General features: G+C 39.3%; 1 protein-coding gene across 8 annotated transcripts in view; it reads right to left on the bottom strand.

Moving 5' to 3' along the window:
* Trpc5 (transient receptor potential cation channel subfamily C member 5) overlaps nucleotides 1-19,758 on the bottom strand; it is a 273,724-nt gene that overhangs the window by 51,741 nt on the left and 202,225 nt on the right. For all 8 annotated transcript variants that reach the window (XM_078034368.1, XM_078034364.1, XM_078034365.1 and 5 more), the window contains 3 exons: nucleotides 6,333-6,669; nucleotides 4,866-5,005; nucleotides 189-511 (listed from right to left, as the gene is read on the bottom strand). In XM_078034368.1, coding sequence (XP_077890494.1) covers nucleotides 189-511; nucleotides 4,866-5,005; nucleotides 6,333-6,669 — 800 coding nt within the window. The remainder of the gene's footprint in view (nucleotides 1-188; nucleotides 512-4,865; nucleotides 5,006-6,332; nucleotides 6,670-19,758) is intronic.

The following is a 19,758-nucleotide window of genomic DNA, read 5'->3' as shown; positions in this document are numbered from 1 at the left end:
CCCTAACTCCACTCTCCCTGTCGCCTGTACAGAGAGGCAGATTTCCCTCCACCTCAGACCATTTGGATGAATCCGCAGTAAGCTTTGCTCGAACTATTGAGAGGCAGTGATGAAACTGTTGGCTGAAAATAAGACAAAAAAGGAGAAGGCAGAAAAAAAGGCAAAAGAGGAGAGGAGGGGAGTCTTACGTGGAGAAGGCGTTGTTCTGCTTTTCACATCGGATCCCCTTGCAGTTGTTAGGCTCATCAATAGCTCTGGTCTCATAATAAAAGTAAAGCTGATTCAGTCCATTGGCAAAAGCCAGCAATACCAGGCAGTAGATAAAGAGGAATTTGAGGATATCAAGCAGCATGCGTCCCAAAGAGATCTGCAGAGGCCCTAAGTGGGAGTTGGCTGTGAACAGGGATATGAGACGCAAGGAACTTAAAATGTTGGATATTGCGAAGAGAGCCTCTGCAATCAGAGTCGGGTGCCACATTTCCCATTCCTCCCTCGGACGAGAACCATTATACTAAAAAAAAAAAAAAAAGTGCAGAAGGTGAGAAATACAATGAGCATTTATAAAACTTTCCCCTTTCCACTCTTTTACACCCAAATAAAGCCACCAAAATATGCATTAAGCATCATTTATCCAAAAATCCCCATGCATGGAACTATTTGTCTTTTGGCTCCATTCAATTAGTACATGACACGGTCTTCCTCTCTTTCCCATCCAAATATACACCCAACATATACACAAAGCTGAATGAATTTCAAAGCAATCCTCTGGAGCAACCACCTGTGGTTTATCAATAGACATTTTCTAACTGAGATTAACAGATTGTTGCAGAGTATCACTGAAACTGAGCCACAGGTATGCTCAGGGCAGTAAGGATAAATCACCTTGCTTCCTAATGAAATTTTGAATCAGACCTAATTCCTTAATCCCCCACTGGGTTCTGAGCACCACGGACAACTTGCAGTTATTAAAGGACAGGAGGTACATGGAACCTTCTCAGCATACAGTGTTTAGCCTCACTGACTGCAGTTGGGGGCTGATGGACCATTCTTATGGAGTCTTCATGAGAGCTTCCTCACTTCCTCACTGACTGCAGTTGGGGGCTGATGGACCATTCTTATGGAGTCTTCATGAGAGCTTTCTGTTGAATTTTGAGCAGTTTTTGATGTATTCCACACTATTGCAAATAGCATGACATCCTATCAGGTAGAGAATCCAGTACTTCTCTGCACAGTGGCATATGAATGTATTTTGCTGTTCCTTTGACAACCCTACAAGCTAGAACATCCCTCTAGCACAAATGAAGAACCAGGGGATTAAAGGGAAGGAATAACCAGTATCTATAGGATTGGTTGCCCATTTTCAGCCTTATTCCATGCTTCTAGCTTCTAGAACACGAGGAGTAGTCTTGAAGAAAATGAACTTCATTATGAGATCTGAGCCTCAATTTGGGCATTGTCACCTCAAACTGCCTCTATCTTTCACCTTTGCCATAAAAAAGGATAATGCCTACTCCCAGCCTGTGTACATGTTTGTGATTCTATATCTACATGCAAAAATATATGTACTCCAGAGGGGAGATGTTATGGAAATACAAGGAACTAGTTATCACCTTCCTCAGGATAGAAGTAGATTTTGCCTGGGATTCCATTTGAAGAGTGTTGCCTTGAGCTCTCATCTAAATATCACAATTTCTCAAGACTACATGTAAACAGCTTTCCTGAGAAAATGTATTGGGGGCCAAATTATATTGTTAGCATTTCTAAAATGTGTTTCAGTTACAACAACTGAGGAAACTGGTGTTTTTAAAATCATTTGTGTATATCCAATATTCTTCACTGTCAAAAGAACTGAAGAAACCAAAGCATATTTTTGCTTCTGTTTCAGATAAACTTTTAGGCAACCAATCAGTTTTATGTACTCTTGGCCAAATCTTGTATTTCTATATATTTCCTTCCAAAAAAACACTCACTGCATTGCTATGAGGGGTAGGCGTTATTATGCCTGTTTTACAAATGGAGGAATTGAAATCCAGAGAGGCAGAGTCATTTGCTAAAGATTTCACAGCAAAGTTGGTGGCAGAGCCAGCACTAAATCCCAGGTCTCCAGATACTCAGTCTAGCACTATTTCTATTAAATGTACTTACATGATAGTTAATCTCATGGCACAGATGTTAGATAGGCCTTTAAAGGTTTTGAGGTATATGTGAGAGATGAAGACTCTTTGCTAACAACAAAACAGACCTATGTTTTAAAACTAGAAATAATGAACTAGAAGATGTATAGTTTATAATTTGAGGTATTTTTTTTTCTCTCTCTATGCCCAGAACTATAACCACAGGGAAATCTGCTGCTCATGGGGTGGTGAATCTGGATTTGCAGAACACTCAAAAGTATGAAAAGGATATCTTGGCAAATCTGTACTTTGCATATATACCTTTTGAGAAAGATACCTTACCATGTGAGTCCAGGGAATAAACCCAGAATTCATCTAACACAGAGGGCAGCAACCGTTTTCTGTCAAGGGCCAGATACTACAAATGTTTGGTTTTATGGGCTTTATAGTCCCTGTCACAACTACTTAATACTTATAGTGCTAAAGTGACCATAGACAGTATATAAACAAATGGACATAACAGCTGGCCACATTTAGCCCACACACCATAGTTTGCTGCCTCATGATCTTACAGTAGTTTTCAAACTGTATTCTTTAGAGCCTCAGGGTTCTCCATAGTTCACCACAGAACTCCAGGGTTCATGATCTTCATGGGAGCCACAGAAGATTCATTTCTCAAGCCAAACTTAGTTTTGTGTAAATTTTTGCTTGAAGACATGATTCCATAGAAAAATTATCAGGTTGAAAACCATTGGTCTAATACTATTTGTCGTTTTTTTTTTTTTTTTTGAAGGGGTACCAGGGATTGATCCCAGGAGTGCTTAACCACTGAGCCACATCCCCAGCCCCTTTTTATATATTTTATTTAGAGACAGCATCTCACTGAATTGCTTAGACCTCACTAAGTTACTGGCTTTGAACTCTTGATCCTCCTGCTTCAGCCTCTCAAGCCGCGGGATTATAGGCATGCACCACCATGCCTGAATCTATTTGATTTTATATATGAGGCAGATTCTGAGGCTCAGAGAGGTAGAGGGATTGCCTATGATAATCTAGCTTTAGCTCATGAGTACGAGACTGGCATTTACCAGTTTAGTAGATTGGATTTACTTTTTTTTTTTTTTTGTGGTGCTGGGGATTGAACCCAGGGCCTTGTGCATGTGAGGGAAGCACTCTACCAACTGAGCTACATCCCAAGCCCCTGGATTTACTGTTATACTTTGTGGTAGGGAAGCATCTAGCTCTTCATAAACCTCACTCATGAAGGTGGATAAGTTATGTGATTAGTTAATGTTGAGCATCTATAGACACATTTTCAGATCCCCAATGTTAATCCTTTTCTTCATTATTTATTCTAAACTTTTTTTGTTTAAACAAAACCTAGCAATTGCTAGATTGATAATTTATGGTTTCTCATGTGTATAAATACTACTTCTAAAGGAAGAATTTTTTTTTTTTTTTTTAGGGAAACTGTGTTACTTAGTCAGCAGAGTGCCAGAATGACATGGAGTTCACCCAGCCACATTAACCAGAGATTCATTTTCCTCACCAACCTTTTCTTTTAAGGAAGTTGTAAGTATGTGTTAAATGATCACCACATGTATAAGGCATACTCTTGGGCTCCTTTCAAAAATATTTCACGGCTGCATTCAATATTCATGCTCTGCATAGCTTCCAAGGTCTTAAAATTTATGCAAAATGCATATTAGGGATATAAAAATAAACTAAGCTGTTGCAGATTTGGGGGACAGCCATATTCTCATTCTAAAACTTCTTAATGTGAAATTTAGTGCCAAAAGCATGACTGACTACACAAACTTAGAGACTAAATTGTCAGCATCTCCTTCTGGTGGAAAAGTTCAACTAAATGTGGAAGGATCATAGTCATCCCATTATTTAGTAAACATCAAACTTGAACTCAGAGCCTGTGATTTCCCAAAGTGAGGCATATGATATGAATTTATTTCCAGGATAATTCAAGCAGCACCTTGGGTAGGGAAAGCAACATGGTGGTGGTGGTTTGTGTACATTATCTGAATTGAGGCACAGTTTGGGTGATATTCAAAAAGCTGGATTCATAACTGCTTGAATGATTATCCTGGTGGTGGAAGTGATGAGGGAGGCAGAGACTATTAAAGCTCTATGTCTCTTGTGATGATGTTTCTGGAATATTGCTACTTGTCATGTGAAGAACAGTTGAGGGAAGTGGGAATGTTTAGGTTTAGCAAGCAATGACTCAGTGGGTAAGGGAGAGATGACTTCATACCGGAAGTACTATTATAGAGAAGCAACAGCTTTTTTCTATATGACCCCATAGGGAAGGATTACCCATGGATGTGGCATGGGAGAATAGTATTAGACAAATATAACTCTTTTTATTGAAGTGACAAGGGTTAAGAGAGGCTTTTGGAAACAGTGAATTCAGTAAATTTCCGTGCACTATGCAAGCATCAGTGGGCTATTCTCTTAGCAAGAACATTGTGGAGAAGATTTCAGCATTCAGAACTAAAGTCCCCTTTACCTTGAGAGTCTAAGAAGCTAATGATTCATTTGATTCATTCTCCACTTTCTTTGCTTAAGCAGACACTGTTTATAAACTATGGAAAGAATGTTTGTTTATATGGGACTTTCCCACAATGGATTGGAGTGGCAACATTACTTTCCCCATAAACACTTCATGTTCCCAGAATAAAAGCTTATTGATGTAACCAAAATCATTGTTTAAGAACAATGACAGACATTCAATTTTACCTTGACATAGGCCACAATCTTCAAAGAAATAGTTGCCAAGTAGAGGGAGTTCATTGCAAAATCCATCAGGTTCCACCAATCATGGATGTATTCAGTAAATCCACCATCCCACATTTCCTTAATCTCCCCCCAAATGAAACCTGAAGAATAGAGGCAAAAAGTTTATTTCCACATCAGGGAAGTCCTGGTCATCATAGCAGGACCACCCCCAAATGAATAAGTATGAAATCAATGAACAAATTGGGGTAAGTGGAGCAGTAGTCACTTACCTCTTTGTTTCCTACTCTACCTCCCAGTCATGGACTTGTTAAACATGGTGGCAGTCTCCTGAGATGCCCATAAATCATACTTTTCTGGGCACTACCCTGACTCACTTTTAACATTCTTACTATAGTTACTGGAATGCTGTCATTTTCTTTATTTCTTTCTTTTGCTGTTGCAATTTTGGGCTCTGAATTCTATCTTCTTCCCATATTGGAGTGGGAGCAATCTTATTAATAAATTCATTAAATCAATATTACTTCATAGTCCCTGATTTCTATTAGGCACTGAAGAGAAAACTTCTTCATGAGTTTTGAGGTGAGCAAGCTGATCATGAACCAAATTACCAGATGCTGGGGCTGAAACTAGGCACTGCGGCCTCAAATAATTTAGCATGCATCCTCTTTTCTCCTTTCTCCTCTCACTGTATAAGGGTTTTGTGGAGTTTTGCCTGCTGACACAGATGTTTCATCAGCCTTGGAATATAGAAAAAAGAAAAAGGTGCAGCTGTAGTCTAAGGCAGTACTTTTAAGACTTTAAAGTGCATGTAAATTACCTGGGAATCATGTTAACACTCAGATTTTTTGATGTCTAACAAGCTCCCAGGTGATCCCCATATTACTGGTTTGGGAGACCAGTTTAATGGACAAGGGCTTAGAAGATGGCCTTGTGCTGGAGAGTCCAGTGTCATTTAATTATACCTGGAGACTACTGAAAGAGCTGCTTTTACCATGATGTGTGTGTATTTCCAGGTTCTTCTCCTGACTGTGGAAGTAGTATCTCAATAGAATGCAGACCCTGAACAACTTCTAGGATTATATGGAGTGGCCGTGAGAAAGCATTAGAATCCATGTACCTCCTGGTAATGGGAAGAGAGCTTTGAATATACTGATCAATACTTGCCCTGCTTAGCTTTCCTGACTGATACTTGGCTTTCCCCTCTAAACCAACTGACAGCCACTTCTCTGTCCTTGAAGATATTAGGTTAGAAGAGGCAACCCATGGGCATACTGATAATCTTGTGGTGGACCATACAGTATTGAGTGACAAGGGCCTGGTACAGAAGGAATCACATTTCTCAGACTTCCAACAATGCAGAGGGAAGGTATCCTAGTTCAGAGCTAGTTTGACTACCTGTTCGAGTATATTTTTTAGACAGGATCAGAAGACAGTCTAGCCATTGCTCATCTGTTCCCTTTAACTCACCTAGAACCCAAGGCAATATCATCCATTCCACAACAGTTGGAGGAGGCCCCTGTACATGGAGGTCTGTCCGAACAATGTGCTGAGAAGCCAGGAGAAGCATGAAGAGGAAGGTCAAATAGGACGCTGTGTGGCAGATGAACTTGATAAAGGGTTTCTTGATGAACAACCCAAGGTTGCTCCTAGGTGAGATCAGATAGGCTATAGACAGCATGGGAAACAGGAACCCAATGGTCATGCAGGTCAGGAGCTTGACTACCCAGTGTTTCCGCCGCCATCCAGGGAAACCATCATACCACAGGGTGGCAAGCAACTGTTGGCAGTTGGGCTGAGCAACAAACTGGGAAAAGAGGAAAACAAGTTAGGCATTTGGGACATCCAGGAGGAAGTCTACATTCATAGTACCTCTCTGATTTAGAGTCACCTCCCACCAGTGCTCCCAGAGAGGTTTGTTCTCCAGGTTCTAACCCCAGAGATAGTTCTACAGGTCAAGCTATGAGGCTAAATTTTTCCTTAGAATTAATTATATTTTTCACATATTAAAACAAAATCACTAGCCAGGTGCAGTGGTGCACAACTGTAATCCCAGCCATTCAGGGGGCGGAAGGCAAGAAGATCCAAGTTCAAAGTCAAACTCAGCAACTTAGCAAGAGCCCCATTTCAAAAAGAAAAAAAATTTTGTTTGTGCTTTTGAATGCTTCCTTCCCATTATGTTCCCCCAAACTGGCTCTGCATCAGAATCATCCAGGGAGCATTAAAATCCAGATTTCCAGGTCCTATCACAGACTGACTAAATGTGACTCCCTGGGGTGGTGTGGGATAGAGCCTGGGCAGCAGTTTTACAAATTCTCCTGGGGATCTTCATACCTTTTAGCAGACAATCATGAGGATATTTCATTTCAAATTGATTCATCTCTACTCATCCTCCTCGCCTACATGAGGTCTCATCAAATGTGCATTCCATTGGGGCAAACACAAACTGGCAGAGAATAAGCCCATGCCTGTAGCTATGTTTTGAAATGAAAATGAGTTCCCTTTTTGATTTTGTCTTTTTTCCCCATTTTGTTTGGGCATCTCTTGCCTGGCTGCGATGAATCAGATTGCTACTTTGCCATCTATTTTGTGACCCTTTCTAGTGTAGACATGCATCAGAGGAAAAAATATTTGGGGGCCAACGTTACAATATTGTATACTAACCCAGTTCTCATTTTACTTAAAGGCAATCTATAAAGTGTTAGTGATTAATAATTAAGGAGTCATCAGCACTGCAAGTCACCCTCTGGCTGCTACTTTCTGATATGTGACTCAATAGGCAGCTCAACTATCAACCATGATTTTATACTGCCTGTATTTGATTATTCCAGCTTCTCATGAGATAGGTTAAACACCTAACTTACTTACTGCAGTAAGATGTGGCCACATAACTAAATTCTTGCTGATGGAGTCTGAGCAGAAATGATGTATGATCCTTCTAGATTTGGCCCATAGAAGTCTCCTATGTGTGCTCCTCCATGTTTCCCTCCCTTTTGGAGGGAATGTAGTAATCCAGGGTGATTTAGGGGCTTTTGTTAGCCTGAATTACCTGAATTATCAGGTGGAAGAGAACTAATCTGCTAAGCAAGAATGTCTGTCTTGGTCCATTACACATCTAAGAAGATTCTATTGTGTTTGAGCCATTATATATGTTTGGGGTCTAAAGCCATTGACTATTATGAAACTACCAAAAATAAGCTCTAAAATGGTGGCTCCATTCCAAGTTTTCTGAGGAATCTCCATATTGCTTTCCATAGTGGTTGCACCAATTTGAAGTCTCATTGGCAGTGTATGAGTATACCTTTTCCCCCACATCCTCACCAACATTTATTGTTGCTTGTATTCTTGATAATTGCCATTCTGATTGGAGTGAGATGAAATCTCAGTGTAGTTTTATGGCATTTACTGGTAAATAGATGGAGTGGAGAATATCATGCGAAGCAAAGAAAGCCAATCCCAAAGAACCAAAGGCTTAATGTTTTCTCTGATACATGGATGCTAATTTAAAATGGGAGGGATTGGGGAAGAATAGAGGTACTTTTGGATTAGATAGAGAAGAGTGAATGGAGGGGAGGGTGTGTGGGGGTAGGAAGGATAATAAAATGAATCAGACATTATTACCCAATGTGCATATATGATTACACAACCAGTGTAATTCTACATCAGGTACAACCAGAAGAATGAGAGGTTATATTCCATTTATGTATAATGTATCAAAATGCATTCTACTATCATGTATAACTAATTATAACAAATACAAAAAAGAAAAATAAAGTTCTAAAATGTTTTCATCCTGTGATCTCATTTTCTCCAAGTATGTTTGTGATCTGCATTATGTACTCCCATCCCCATTTCACACAAGTCACACATAAAAAAATCCTGAAGCCCCTTTCTATTCTTACCATTATAGACTATGCCCTAGGTTGGAATGGAGAACTTCAAGAAAATAAATAAAAGTTGAAGGGTCAAGCCAGATCCTGAACACAATGGAAAAACTACTGGGAGCTTTTGGTCTAGTGAGGGAGACAGATGTATAATTCTTTAATACTCCACCCAGGTATCATTTCATCCAGGATGCCTCCTTTGTGTTCCCATTATGTTTTGTTCCTATATCTTTCCATCTTGGGGTGGCTGCAGCTTGAACTGCAAGGCTGTGATTGGCAGGAGATGAAGCTGGAGAGGTAGGCAGGGGTTACACAGATCAAAATGATCTAGTCTTGGGTCACTATAAATAGAATAAACTCATTTTAAGAGCAATGAGGAGCCATAAGCAGTGTGTGTGTGTGTGTGTGTGTGTGTGTGTGTGTGTGTGTGTGTGTGTGTAGAGAAATATGATAGGGTGGTTAAGACACAGATTTTAGGGCTGGAGTGTAGCTCAGTGGAAGAGGCCCTGGTTCAATTCCTAGCAGAATACACAGAAACAAAGACTTTAGATTCTGTAGATTTTATGGGTTCAATTCCTGACTCTGTTAACTAGCTGTGTAACTTTGAACAACATTACGTCTTTTAGTCTATGAACATGGAGCATCTTTCCATTTATTTGGTTGTCTTTAGTTTCTTCCAATAATGTTTTGTAGCTCTTAAGTGTACACGTCTTACAGGTATTTTGTTAAATTTATTTAGTGTTTTTTTTACTATTTTCAATGCTATTGTATTATAGACTATTGTAAATGGAGTTTTTAAAATTCAGTTTTCGATTGTTTATTGCTGGAGTACAAAAACTGGCAAGAGATAGCATTACAACAAATTTAGTTATAGATCTAATTGGTTTTTTATCCACAATTCATGAAATAGGGCAGCCTCTGTTCTATAAATGGAGATAAAAGCTCTCACCAGACAGTAGGAGAACAGTTGGTTTCATAAGATGGGGACAAAGAAACAAAACAATAAGAAAAAAAAAGTTGATTGGTTAACATCTGTTTACTTCAACTTATTATTGTCTTGTAAGGGTTAAAGTAGAGAGAAATTCCTTATTACTTTGATGCAAGTAGACTAGAATCTCCTATTTCAGGAACACTTGGTGTATTTTGCCTTCTGTATGCTTCCTTCAAGTCTTGGTTTCATGATGTGGTATTCACCATGAATGATTGTTTTGTTTTGGTCTCGTCTGGGGTCTTGTTCAGAAGCTTAGTTCAAAACAATGTCCCCTCCATAATTATTGTTAGTAAACTAAAATTAATTGAGTATACTGATCTTGTAACTTGCATTCTTACTGATCTCATCTACCAGTTTTAATAGTTTCTTTTTGGTGTCAATTCCTTAGGGTTTTCTCTGTGTAAGATAATGTCATCAGTAAATACAGATAGTTTTAATTCTTACTTTCCAAAGTAGATGCCTGCTCTATTTTTTTCTTATGTAATTTAGCTTTAGAGGATTTCCAGTACAATGGTGAATAGAAGTGGTGAGACTCAGTAGCCTTGTATTATTCCTGGTCTTAAGAGAAAATCTTGCAGTAGTTCTCTACTAAGTATAATGTTAGCTATAGGTTTTTTGTAGATGGCCTTGATCAGGTTGAGGAAGTTCTTTTCCAATCATAGTTTTATAAATGTTTTGATAATGAAAGATGGTTGCATTTTATGAAATTTGTTTTTCTTTTTCTTTTCTTCCTTTGTTTCTGTTTTGAGGTGCTGGAGATGAAAGCCAGTGCCTCACACATGCTCGGCAAGTGCAGTACCACTGGGCTACATCCCCAGCCCTCAAATGGTTTTACTTTTTTTATTTCAAATGGTTTTTATGTGTCAACTGAAATGTTCATGTGTTTTTTTCTTCCTCCCATTAATGTAATGCATTATATTTATTGACTTTATTATACTAAATCACCCTCACATTCTTGGGCTATATTCCATTTGATTATGGTGTATAATCTTTTTAATATGTTGCTGAATTTCAATTGCTTTTTGTTTAGCTTATTGTTTGCCATAAGTATATGTCCTAATCCTAACCCTAACCCTTGATGTTAAACCACTGCTGCTTATTTTTTCCAACAAAGGACTCAGGAAAGGGCCTTGATGCTGAGTCAGATCACATAAAGACAAGTCCTTTGAATGGAATTTTCTAGGGAGTTGCTTGACAGTGCACATAATGACAATTCTGGGGATAGGTCTATTTGGGGTAATCTAAACCTACTCTGTGACCCTCCACTGGGTGCCAGGCTGTTGCTTTTCACAGATACTGCGAACCTAAGGCGTTTGGCTTTCTTTTCTTTCTTTTTTTAAAATATTTTTTAGTTGTTAATGGATTATTTATTTATTTATTTATTTATGGTGTTGAGGATGGAACCCAGGGCCTCACACATGCCAGGCAAGTGCTCTATCACTAAGCCACAATTCCAGTCCTAGCTTTGGTTTTCAATGTTACTGTGGAACTGGATAAAGGAAGATGAGAATAGGGCAAGTTTAAATACCACAAAACTTGTTCATACTGAAATTCAGCTGTTTTTCTTGAATAAAAGCTTGTTTGGATTAAACCTCTGTATTGAATCCAGAGGTGCTTTCCCACTGAACCACATCCCAGCCCTTTTTATTTTTCATTTTGTGACAGGGCCTTGCTAAGTTGCTGAGGCTGGCTTTAAATTTGAGCCTCAGCCTCCTGAGTCACTGGGATTACTAGCGTGCACCACATGCCTGGCTATTGTAAGCTTTTGGTTAATTTCCAGAGTTGTGAAAAAACTGAATTTGAAATTTTTTTCCAATGTCTTATATTACTATTTTGGAAGAGTGGATGTTCAGAAGTCCTTCTTCCACCAATGTAGAAGTGCTTCCCCTCATGCTTTTTTAAAAATTTTGACTCAGAATCTAAATTGCTTAGAGCCTTCCTATGTTGCTGATCCTCCTGCCTTAGCCTCACTTGTAATCCTTCTGCCTCAACCTCCCAAGTAACTAGGATTACAGGTGTTGAAAGAGTAAAAGAAACTGAAGTTAAAATGTAAAGGACCAGGTATTGTTAAGTTTCTAAGCTACACTCAAAACCCGGAATTCCTGTAGCTGTTAAGACAATTCCCAGGACTGCCCATTAGATATGTGTAGGAATCCCCCCTGACCACTTAGTTGCTTAACAACTTGGACCCAGTGCAACTCAGCACGTAGGCACCTCAGGGCCTAAACCAATCAGTTTGAATGTATACCCCGCTTTAGGACTGACCTATCACTCCCGCCCGACCTGTTCCCGAATGAATGTACTAATCATGTTTTGAGAGTTGTTGTTCGATTTTCCCGTGCCTCATGATGATTTGCTTTGATGTATGCAAAGCCCCCGCCCTCCTCAAAAAGTATACTTAAGCACTGCTTAACCCCTGCTGGGGGCTCTTGGCTGCTCTCCCTTCTTGAGTGAGCACAGAGCCCCAGTGCGCTGGATCTGCAATAAACCCCCTTTTGCTGTTGCTTGAGTTGGTCTCTTGGTGGTCTCTTCCTCCGTAGTTCGCCGGTCCCTTACAGTGTGTACCACCACACCTGGCCCCTTATGACTTTTTAACTTCATGGGAAATGATCTTGTATTTAGGGGGGGGCAATGAAAATGATGGAGTCCTTACCTAATTCCTACTTAGGGACAACAAAACAAAGTAAAATAAAGTTTGAGGAGTACGGGAGCATCTTAACAGTCAGAAGACTGGATGTTGCTCAAGGATGTGGAACAACTTTATTCCTCATCATATTTTTAACATTTTTCAAAATGCCTGGCACAAGGTTGATGCTGAATAAATACTTTTTTGAATAAGTAGATTTGTGCCTGATGAACCACTCATGGGACACTCTTTCCAAGGTTCTTCTTTCTTTAGTATATGAAGGAGGTAAAGTCTGGTTGATAAGCCAAGTCTCCTGAAAATTGCAACTAGGAACTACTCTTAACATAGGTAGGTTAACTATTATATATTGAGCTCTGAAAACGTGCAAGACACTTTACCAGATTTTCACATGAATCATCTCACAAAGACCCTAAAGGCAGATAGTGGTATTACATTCATTTTATAGATAATGGGACTGAAGCCAAGGTCACATTTCTTGGTGAGTGGTAGAGTCTGGCTGACATTGTAGACCAAGCTCTCAAACAATGCACTCTCTGACAATCCATTGAAGGTGTGAACTTAGCAATGTAAGATGAATTTTCTAATATCTTGCCCATTTGACCTTACCATGCCCACATCTCCTATTGCTTTAGGTAAGGCACTGAAGTTATACTCGTTTGTGGGAAATTATAATACATGAAAATATTAAGTACCTTTAACAGTTTAAATTGGCTATATAATATTAGCCAGTTAAGAGACTTGCCTATTGGCAAAGGCCAGAAATGATGAAACCTACCCTAGATAGGGCTCCTGAGTAGCAGGTAGGAAAGATATGGAGGGTTAGCTAAGAGCATAGAAGAGCCAATAAAGATCTTAATCTCCTGGTTTACCAGGACAGATCTGTATGGGACCCACCTTTTCAATCTTTCCAAATATTTTCTGCACAGATATGTTGGAGTTTTCACGATAGTTGTCTCCCTTTACCCACAGATAATGCTTCATTTCTCCAATACTCCCAAGAAAGGGGTAAATCTGTTATATTTTTTTCCATACTTTACAAAATATTTGGAAAGGCCTTTCCACCTTTGACATAAAGCTGGGGGGTTGGTTGTTGTTGTTGTTTTTAGTACCAGGGATTGAACCCAAGGTGTTCAACCTCTGAGCCACATTACCATCCTTTTTTATATTTTAATTTAGAGGCAGGGTCTCATTAAATTGTGTATAGCCTAGCTAAATTGCTGAATTGAGGCTGGCTTTGAACTCTTTGTATTCTTGCCTCCCACTCTCTAGCTGCTGTGATTACATATGTGTGCCCCCAGGCCCAGCTAAAGCTGTGTTTTAAAAGAAGGGACTCAAAGGCTCTTTGCCCTTTTGTAGGAATATCTTGATAGAAATTCTACTGGAAAGAGCCTATTTCTCTCCTAGAAAACTAGCAAATAAATAGTTTGGATTTCACCTTAACAGAGTTTTGACTTCACTCACATAGTGAGAATCATCTCCCTAGCCCCTCACCAGTCTCTCAAATGTGACTTTTGTTCCTATAACTGTCTAATAAGGCTTTAATGACTGATTCACATAATGTCCCCAAACCAGAACAAAATTTGACTTGCTCACTGCAAGGACTGCAGAGAGATCTTTCAACAAGCTTTTCAGAGTACCTGCTCTGAGCCCAGTTTTGAGTGACACTTGGGAGACAGTCACTACTAGATAGACCCACAGTGATTCTAGCCTGCTGGAGTTCTTGGGGAGACAAGCCTAACTCATGAAACAAGTAACATGACGATAGTGTTTGTGTTCAGATGCTCGCTTAAGTGGACAGATGGTAAATATGTCAGGTTCCCAGATGGTTGACTCTCACAGATCAGTTAAAGCCACCCCCCTCCAAATTGAGAGATTATTTTGCCAAGTAAGGGTATGAAAAAGTCTGTGTCTCTTCCATCTCCTTTGACCATTTTATGATATAAAAGATGGAATAAAAGGACACTCATTCAATCTGGATCCATTTAACTTCAGGAAAAGCTCACCACTTTGTCATGAGGCACTGCCCTCTGGGGAATTTACGGCATTCAGAAATGAGCAAAATCAGAAAGCTCCAGAGTTCTGAGAGAAGGCTGCAGAAAATCATGAAATTAGAGACCATCACTTCCTTCTGGAAGCCTTCCCTGATTGCATAAGCCAGAAGTGACCTCTTCTTTCTCCTTGAACCCAGACAACTTTGCTTCTTCCTTGTGGTACCTTTCAGAGTCTGCTTTGTGTTACACTTACTTCTCTCTAGAACCTTCTTATTAGATGGTATGCTAATAAGATACCATCTAAGGGGGAGAAGCACTTTTGCATGCATCAGTTCATTCATCAAAAGGATTTTTAAGCATTTAATGTGTTTGACAAAGTGAGAAAGTACCCCTTTTTCCCTTTCTGCTAAAATCAAGGTATGAATGTCCAACTACTCAGTGAATGTTTCCCCTGGCCACTCAAGCACATAACCCACAGAGAACTCATTTCCCTAAGGTTTTCTAAGACAAACCCAAGGCTTCTCTTTTCACCTGAGTTCTGTGGGTCCTCAAGGCATTTCTTTAGTAGTAATCATGCTAGCCACAGACAAAATGTAGAACTTACTGTGTTTGGGATGCTAATACTATTTCCTTTTTTTTTTTGGTACCAGAGATTGAACCCAGAGGTGCTTAACCACTGAGCCACATCCTCAGCCCCTTTATATATATATATATATAGTTTGTTTGTTTGTTTGTTTATTTAGAAAGAGGGTCTTACTGAGTTGCTTAGGGCTTTGCTAAATTGCTGAGGCTGGCTTTCAACTCTCAATCCTCCTGCCTCAGCCTCCTGAGCCTCTGGGATTACAGACATGTGCCACCATGCCCTGCTGTTGGAAAGTCTTTAAATATTTTTCTGACTTTTATTAGGCATCTTTATTCCCCTCCCCATTCTACTTGAAATACACTTCATGAGTTCAATCCCAAGCCCCCAAAACTATACTCCGATCTCTGCAGAAACTTAAAGTGATGACACATTCAATCTTCTATCTGAAGAGCATGGGATATTTTAGATTAGAAAGCAACTTGTGTGTACAGACTGTCCCCGATTTATGATGGCACCAATACAATATGCACTTATGAACTTCAAATTTAAAATTTGGATCTCTCCTTGGCCTAGACATATGCTGCCTGATCCTCTATGGTAATGCTGGGCAGCAGCAGTTAGTCATAGCTCCTAGTCAGTTATGCAGTCACCAAGGGAAACAACTGGTACTCTACAGTGCACTCTGTTAATAAGCTATGATGTTTAGTTGGTTGGGTGTAGTCAATGTATATTCAATTTATCATGGGCTTATGGGAATATAACCCTATTGTAAGTGAAGACACATCTGTATTAATAAACCTAGGAGGTTGGTACTGTTACTCAGCCATTTTACAGATAAGAAAATGGAGGCTCAAAGAGGATAAATAGTAATAATAATAACAGCAATTAATAGTTGAATGCCTACTGTGCACTAAGCTCTAAAGTAAGTGCTCATATAAAATATATTCCGTGCTTGTAAAATTATGTCAAAATGGATTATGCTTCATGTAAAATTAAAAAGAACCAATTAAAAAAATACAAGTTCTTATATGGTATGGTATTGTCAAAAAAATAAAAAGCTGGGGAGAAACTTCCCTTGTTATTGACTGGGTTTCCACCCAGTAGAAAATGAGGGGAAGTCTTTTCATAGGAGCAAAGGATTTGGGGGTCAGAGTGGGCTCTTGAGAAGTAAGCCAAGTTATGGGGGAGATTAAAAAGTCAACAGTATTCAGCTCCAGCAATTCCATGAGGAACAGGCATAGTCAGAGCAAAGAAAACTTTTTAACTTCCTCCTAAATCCACCCTAATTCCTTCCCCAAGCCTATAAGCAAGAAAAAAAAAATACATCAGGATTGGGCAAGTTACTTCCACGCTGAATCACCTAACTGGTTATTTCCAGATAATTTTCAAATTGTTGGGTGTTTATATAAGGTGCAATCCATGAAACTGGAAGAAAGGTTACCTTGACACATGTTTAAGGTTCAGAGGTTTCCAAAGTAGTGTAGTTATCCCGTTGCATCCTCAGACTCAGTCAAGCAGGGAACAATCATTTAATTGTATCTGAACTGAATATGTTTAGACTTCTTTTCATTTCATTCCCTAAACAATACAGTGTAACAACTATTTATAGCTGGGAGGGTAGCACTGGCTTGTAATCTCAGCAGTTTGGGAGTCTGAGGCAGGAGGGTTGCAAATTTGCAGATAGGGTTGGGTTGGGGATGGGGGTTGGGGATGGGGGTTGGCGGTGGATGTTGGGCGGGAGCTGGGGATATTGTTCAGTGGTAGAGCACTCTTGGTTTAAGCACTCTTGGGTTCAATTCCTACCACTAAAATAAAACAAAACAAATCAACCAACCAAACCCACAACAATAACAAACAAAAAAAACAGCAACCCAGAACTACCAGAACTATCTACATAGCATTTACATTGTTTTGGTATTATAAGCATTCTAGGGTTGACTGAAAGAACAAAGTATATAGGATAAGACGAAAAATACTAGGCTATTTTATTCAGGGACTGGAGTATCCAGAGCATCCTGGAACCAATTCCCCACTGCAACAGGGCTATTATTCTCTGAAGGGCTTGCCAGAGTTACCTTTGGCTGTTTGTGAAAGCAGCTGACTGCAAGCAGGGGTGTTTACAGCTATAAGCCCTTCTTCCTTTAGTCTATTTTGAGAACTAGAAGAACTGAAAGGTGAAGATGAGTCCTCCTCCACCTTGGAAAGAAGGTGAGGACTAGGAAGAAATAGCATTTATCAGCTATGTCAAGATTGAAAGTAAGAACCTTTCTTGGGTATTTTTTGTTGCTCTTTAAAGAACCACCTCCTATTCCTTCAGTGAATGGCTACAAGTTGAAATGGGCTCAACTTTCATTGCATCATATGTCAGCTTTATCAAAAGAGAGGCTGGTTGTGAACAAGGGTGTATTTAAAAATTCAGGTCAGCAGGGCTGGGGTTGTGGCTTAGTGGTAGAATGCTCCTCTAGTGCCCATGAGGCACTGTGTTCAATCCTTAGCACCACATAAAAATAAATAAATAAAAATAAATGCACTGGGGCTGGGGTAGTAGAGTACACACCTAGCATGTGTGGGGCCCTGGGTTTGATCCTCAGCACCACATAAAAATAAATAGAATAAAGTTATTGTGTCCAACTACAAATATATATATATAGGCATTGTGTCTACCTATAACTAAATACACACACACACACACACACACACACACACACAAATCCAGGTCAGCAGAAATGACCTGAGATATAGTTTTGTATGCTTTGTAGTTTCCAATCAAGTTTGGGCTCTGAAGTGGAGAAAAATGCTCACAAAAGTAATCAGTGACAATGCAAACTTCCAACTGTCCCAGCACTTTTTCTTCTCTCGCCATTGCAGTGAGCTTGCTGAACTATACTTTCATTAAACAGTACAGCTTTATTTTCCTCCACTGTGGCAGACATTTAAAACAAAGAAATAGGTTTGGCAAAGTGTTTAGGCTTTGGAAATTTGATTGGAAGTTATGATTGGAAGTAGCCCTTTTATTTTACATGAATTCTCTGCCTAATCCAATTTGATATTTCCCCAATCAAATCACTAATCCATGGTGAATTTTGAGAGAGAGAGAGAGAGAGAGAGAGAGAGAGAGAGAGAGAGAGAGAGAGAGGTGTGTGCAGAGATATCAGAGATATGCATAGTTCCTCAGGGTATACTGATACATTTTGCAATAAATTGGTTCTGTTGTTGCAATTAGCTTGCAGACTTTGTTCCTGAGCTGGGTTGCTAATATCAATGGTAGCACAGGTGCAGTTTCACAAAATAAGGCAACTGGAAGCCATACCTCTCATTTCTAGTTAGATCTAGGCCTCACTAATTTGAACTAAATAGAGAAAAGTGAGGTTAGATGCTGAAAACACTTTTAGAACAAATATTTTTTTAAAAAGCATTTTTTTTTTCCATTTGCAAGCATACATGGTCAGAACTAGCTCAATGGGTTTTCCTGGCAGATGTTCTAATTGTCCCCTGTTGTTTGTGGTGGACTCTGGAAAGGAGCTAGAGCAGCTGAATTAAGTAGAACACAGTGGCTTACTCTAGACATGAGATGGCAGCAGAGGGTGGAGGAGCTTACTTCCTACTCCAAAAGGGGAGTTTAGAAGGAAAGGGACACCTGCAAGTGATGTAACACAGAAAAGCAGTTGAAGAGGAGTGCCTGGAAACTCACTAAAGCCAAGTAAGGAGTCAAACTGGGTGCGATCCAGTAACTCCTACCGGTTTAAGTCAGGAAACTGGAAAGGAAATGCCTTGGGGAATAAACATAACAAAGCGACAGCAGTAAACCATTAATCTAGCAAATGATAATGAACAGAGCTGAGAGAAATCTGCTGAGTGCCAAAGTTACAGCCAATTCCCATGGCATCTCTTTAAAATGTGGTTGCTCTTTCAGAGTTGGGTTTCCATTTATTACCAAGCCCAGTGCTGGGATAATGCTACAGGACCAAAGACCCACTATCCCTATTTCATTTCTATCTATCTATCTATCTATCTATCTATCTATCTATCTATCTATCTATCTATCATCTATCTGATCTATCTATTTATTTATAGTACTAGAGATTGAACTCATGGACACTTATATCCCCAGCCCTTTTTTTTTAGTTTAAGATAAAGTCTCACTAAGTTGTCCAGGCTGGCCATGGACTTGCAATTCTCCTGCTTCAGCCTCCTGAGTCTCTGGGATTATAGGTGTGCACCACTGTAAACACCCCAAAAATCCCTATTTCAAAACCCTTGGGGCCAGATATATTTTGGAATGCTAAATTTGTCAGCTTTTAGAGGAATAATATGTTGGTAACATTCCTAGTGGGGTTTGAGGCAGTAGTTTAGGGTTGCCAAGTTTAGTAAATAAAAATATAGGATGTCCAGTTAAATTTGAATTTCAGATAAAAAATAATGTCTCTTACAATTTTGGGATGTACTAAACATTATTCTTTGTTTATCTGAAAATTCACATGTAACTGAGTGTCCTTTATTTTATCTGGCAACCCTATTAAAATCAAACATTAATTCTATCAGCAATGAAGCCTATGAATGTTTAGAATTAGTGGGATAAACATAAATTGTACATGTGTCCTGTAACATATGTTGTTGTTTCCTGACTTATAATGGTTTGATTTATGGATTTTTGACTTTATGATGAGGTTAAAGGACATTTGGTACAAAGCATACTTCAGATTTTGAATTTCAGTTTTTTCCTGAGCTCTGTATATGCAGTCTGATACTCTTGTGATGTGGTCAGTGGAAGCAAGTTGCAACTCCCAGTCAGCCTCAGAA

Source organism: Ictidomys tridecemlineatus, chromosome X (genome assembly GCF_052094955.1).
Source record: "Ictidomys tridecemlineatus isolate mIctTri1 chromosome X, mIctTri1.hap1, whole genome shotgun sequence".
NCBI lineage: Eukaryota > Metazoa > Chordata > Mammalia > Rodentia > Sciuridae > Ictidomys > Ictidomys tridecemlineatus.
Note: the sequence above shows the minus strand (reverse complement) of the source record. Positions and strands in the feature narration are given on the sequence as shown.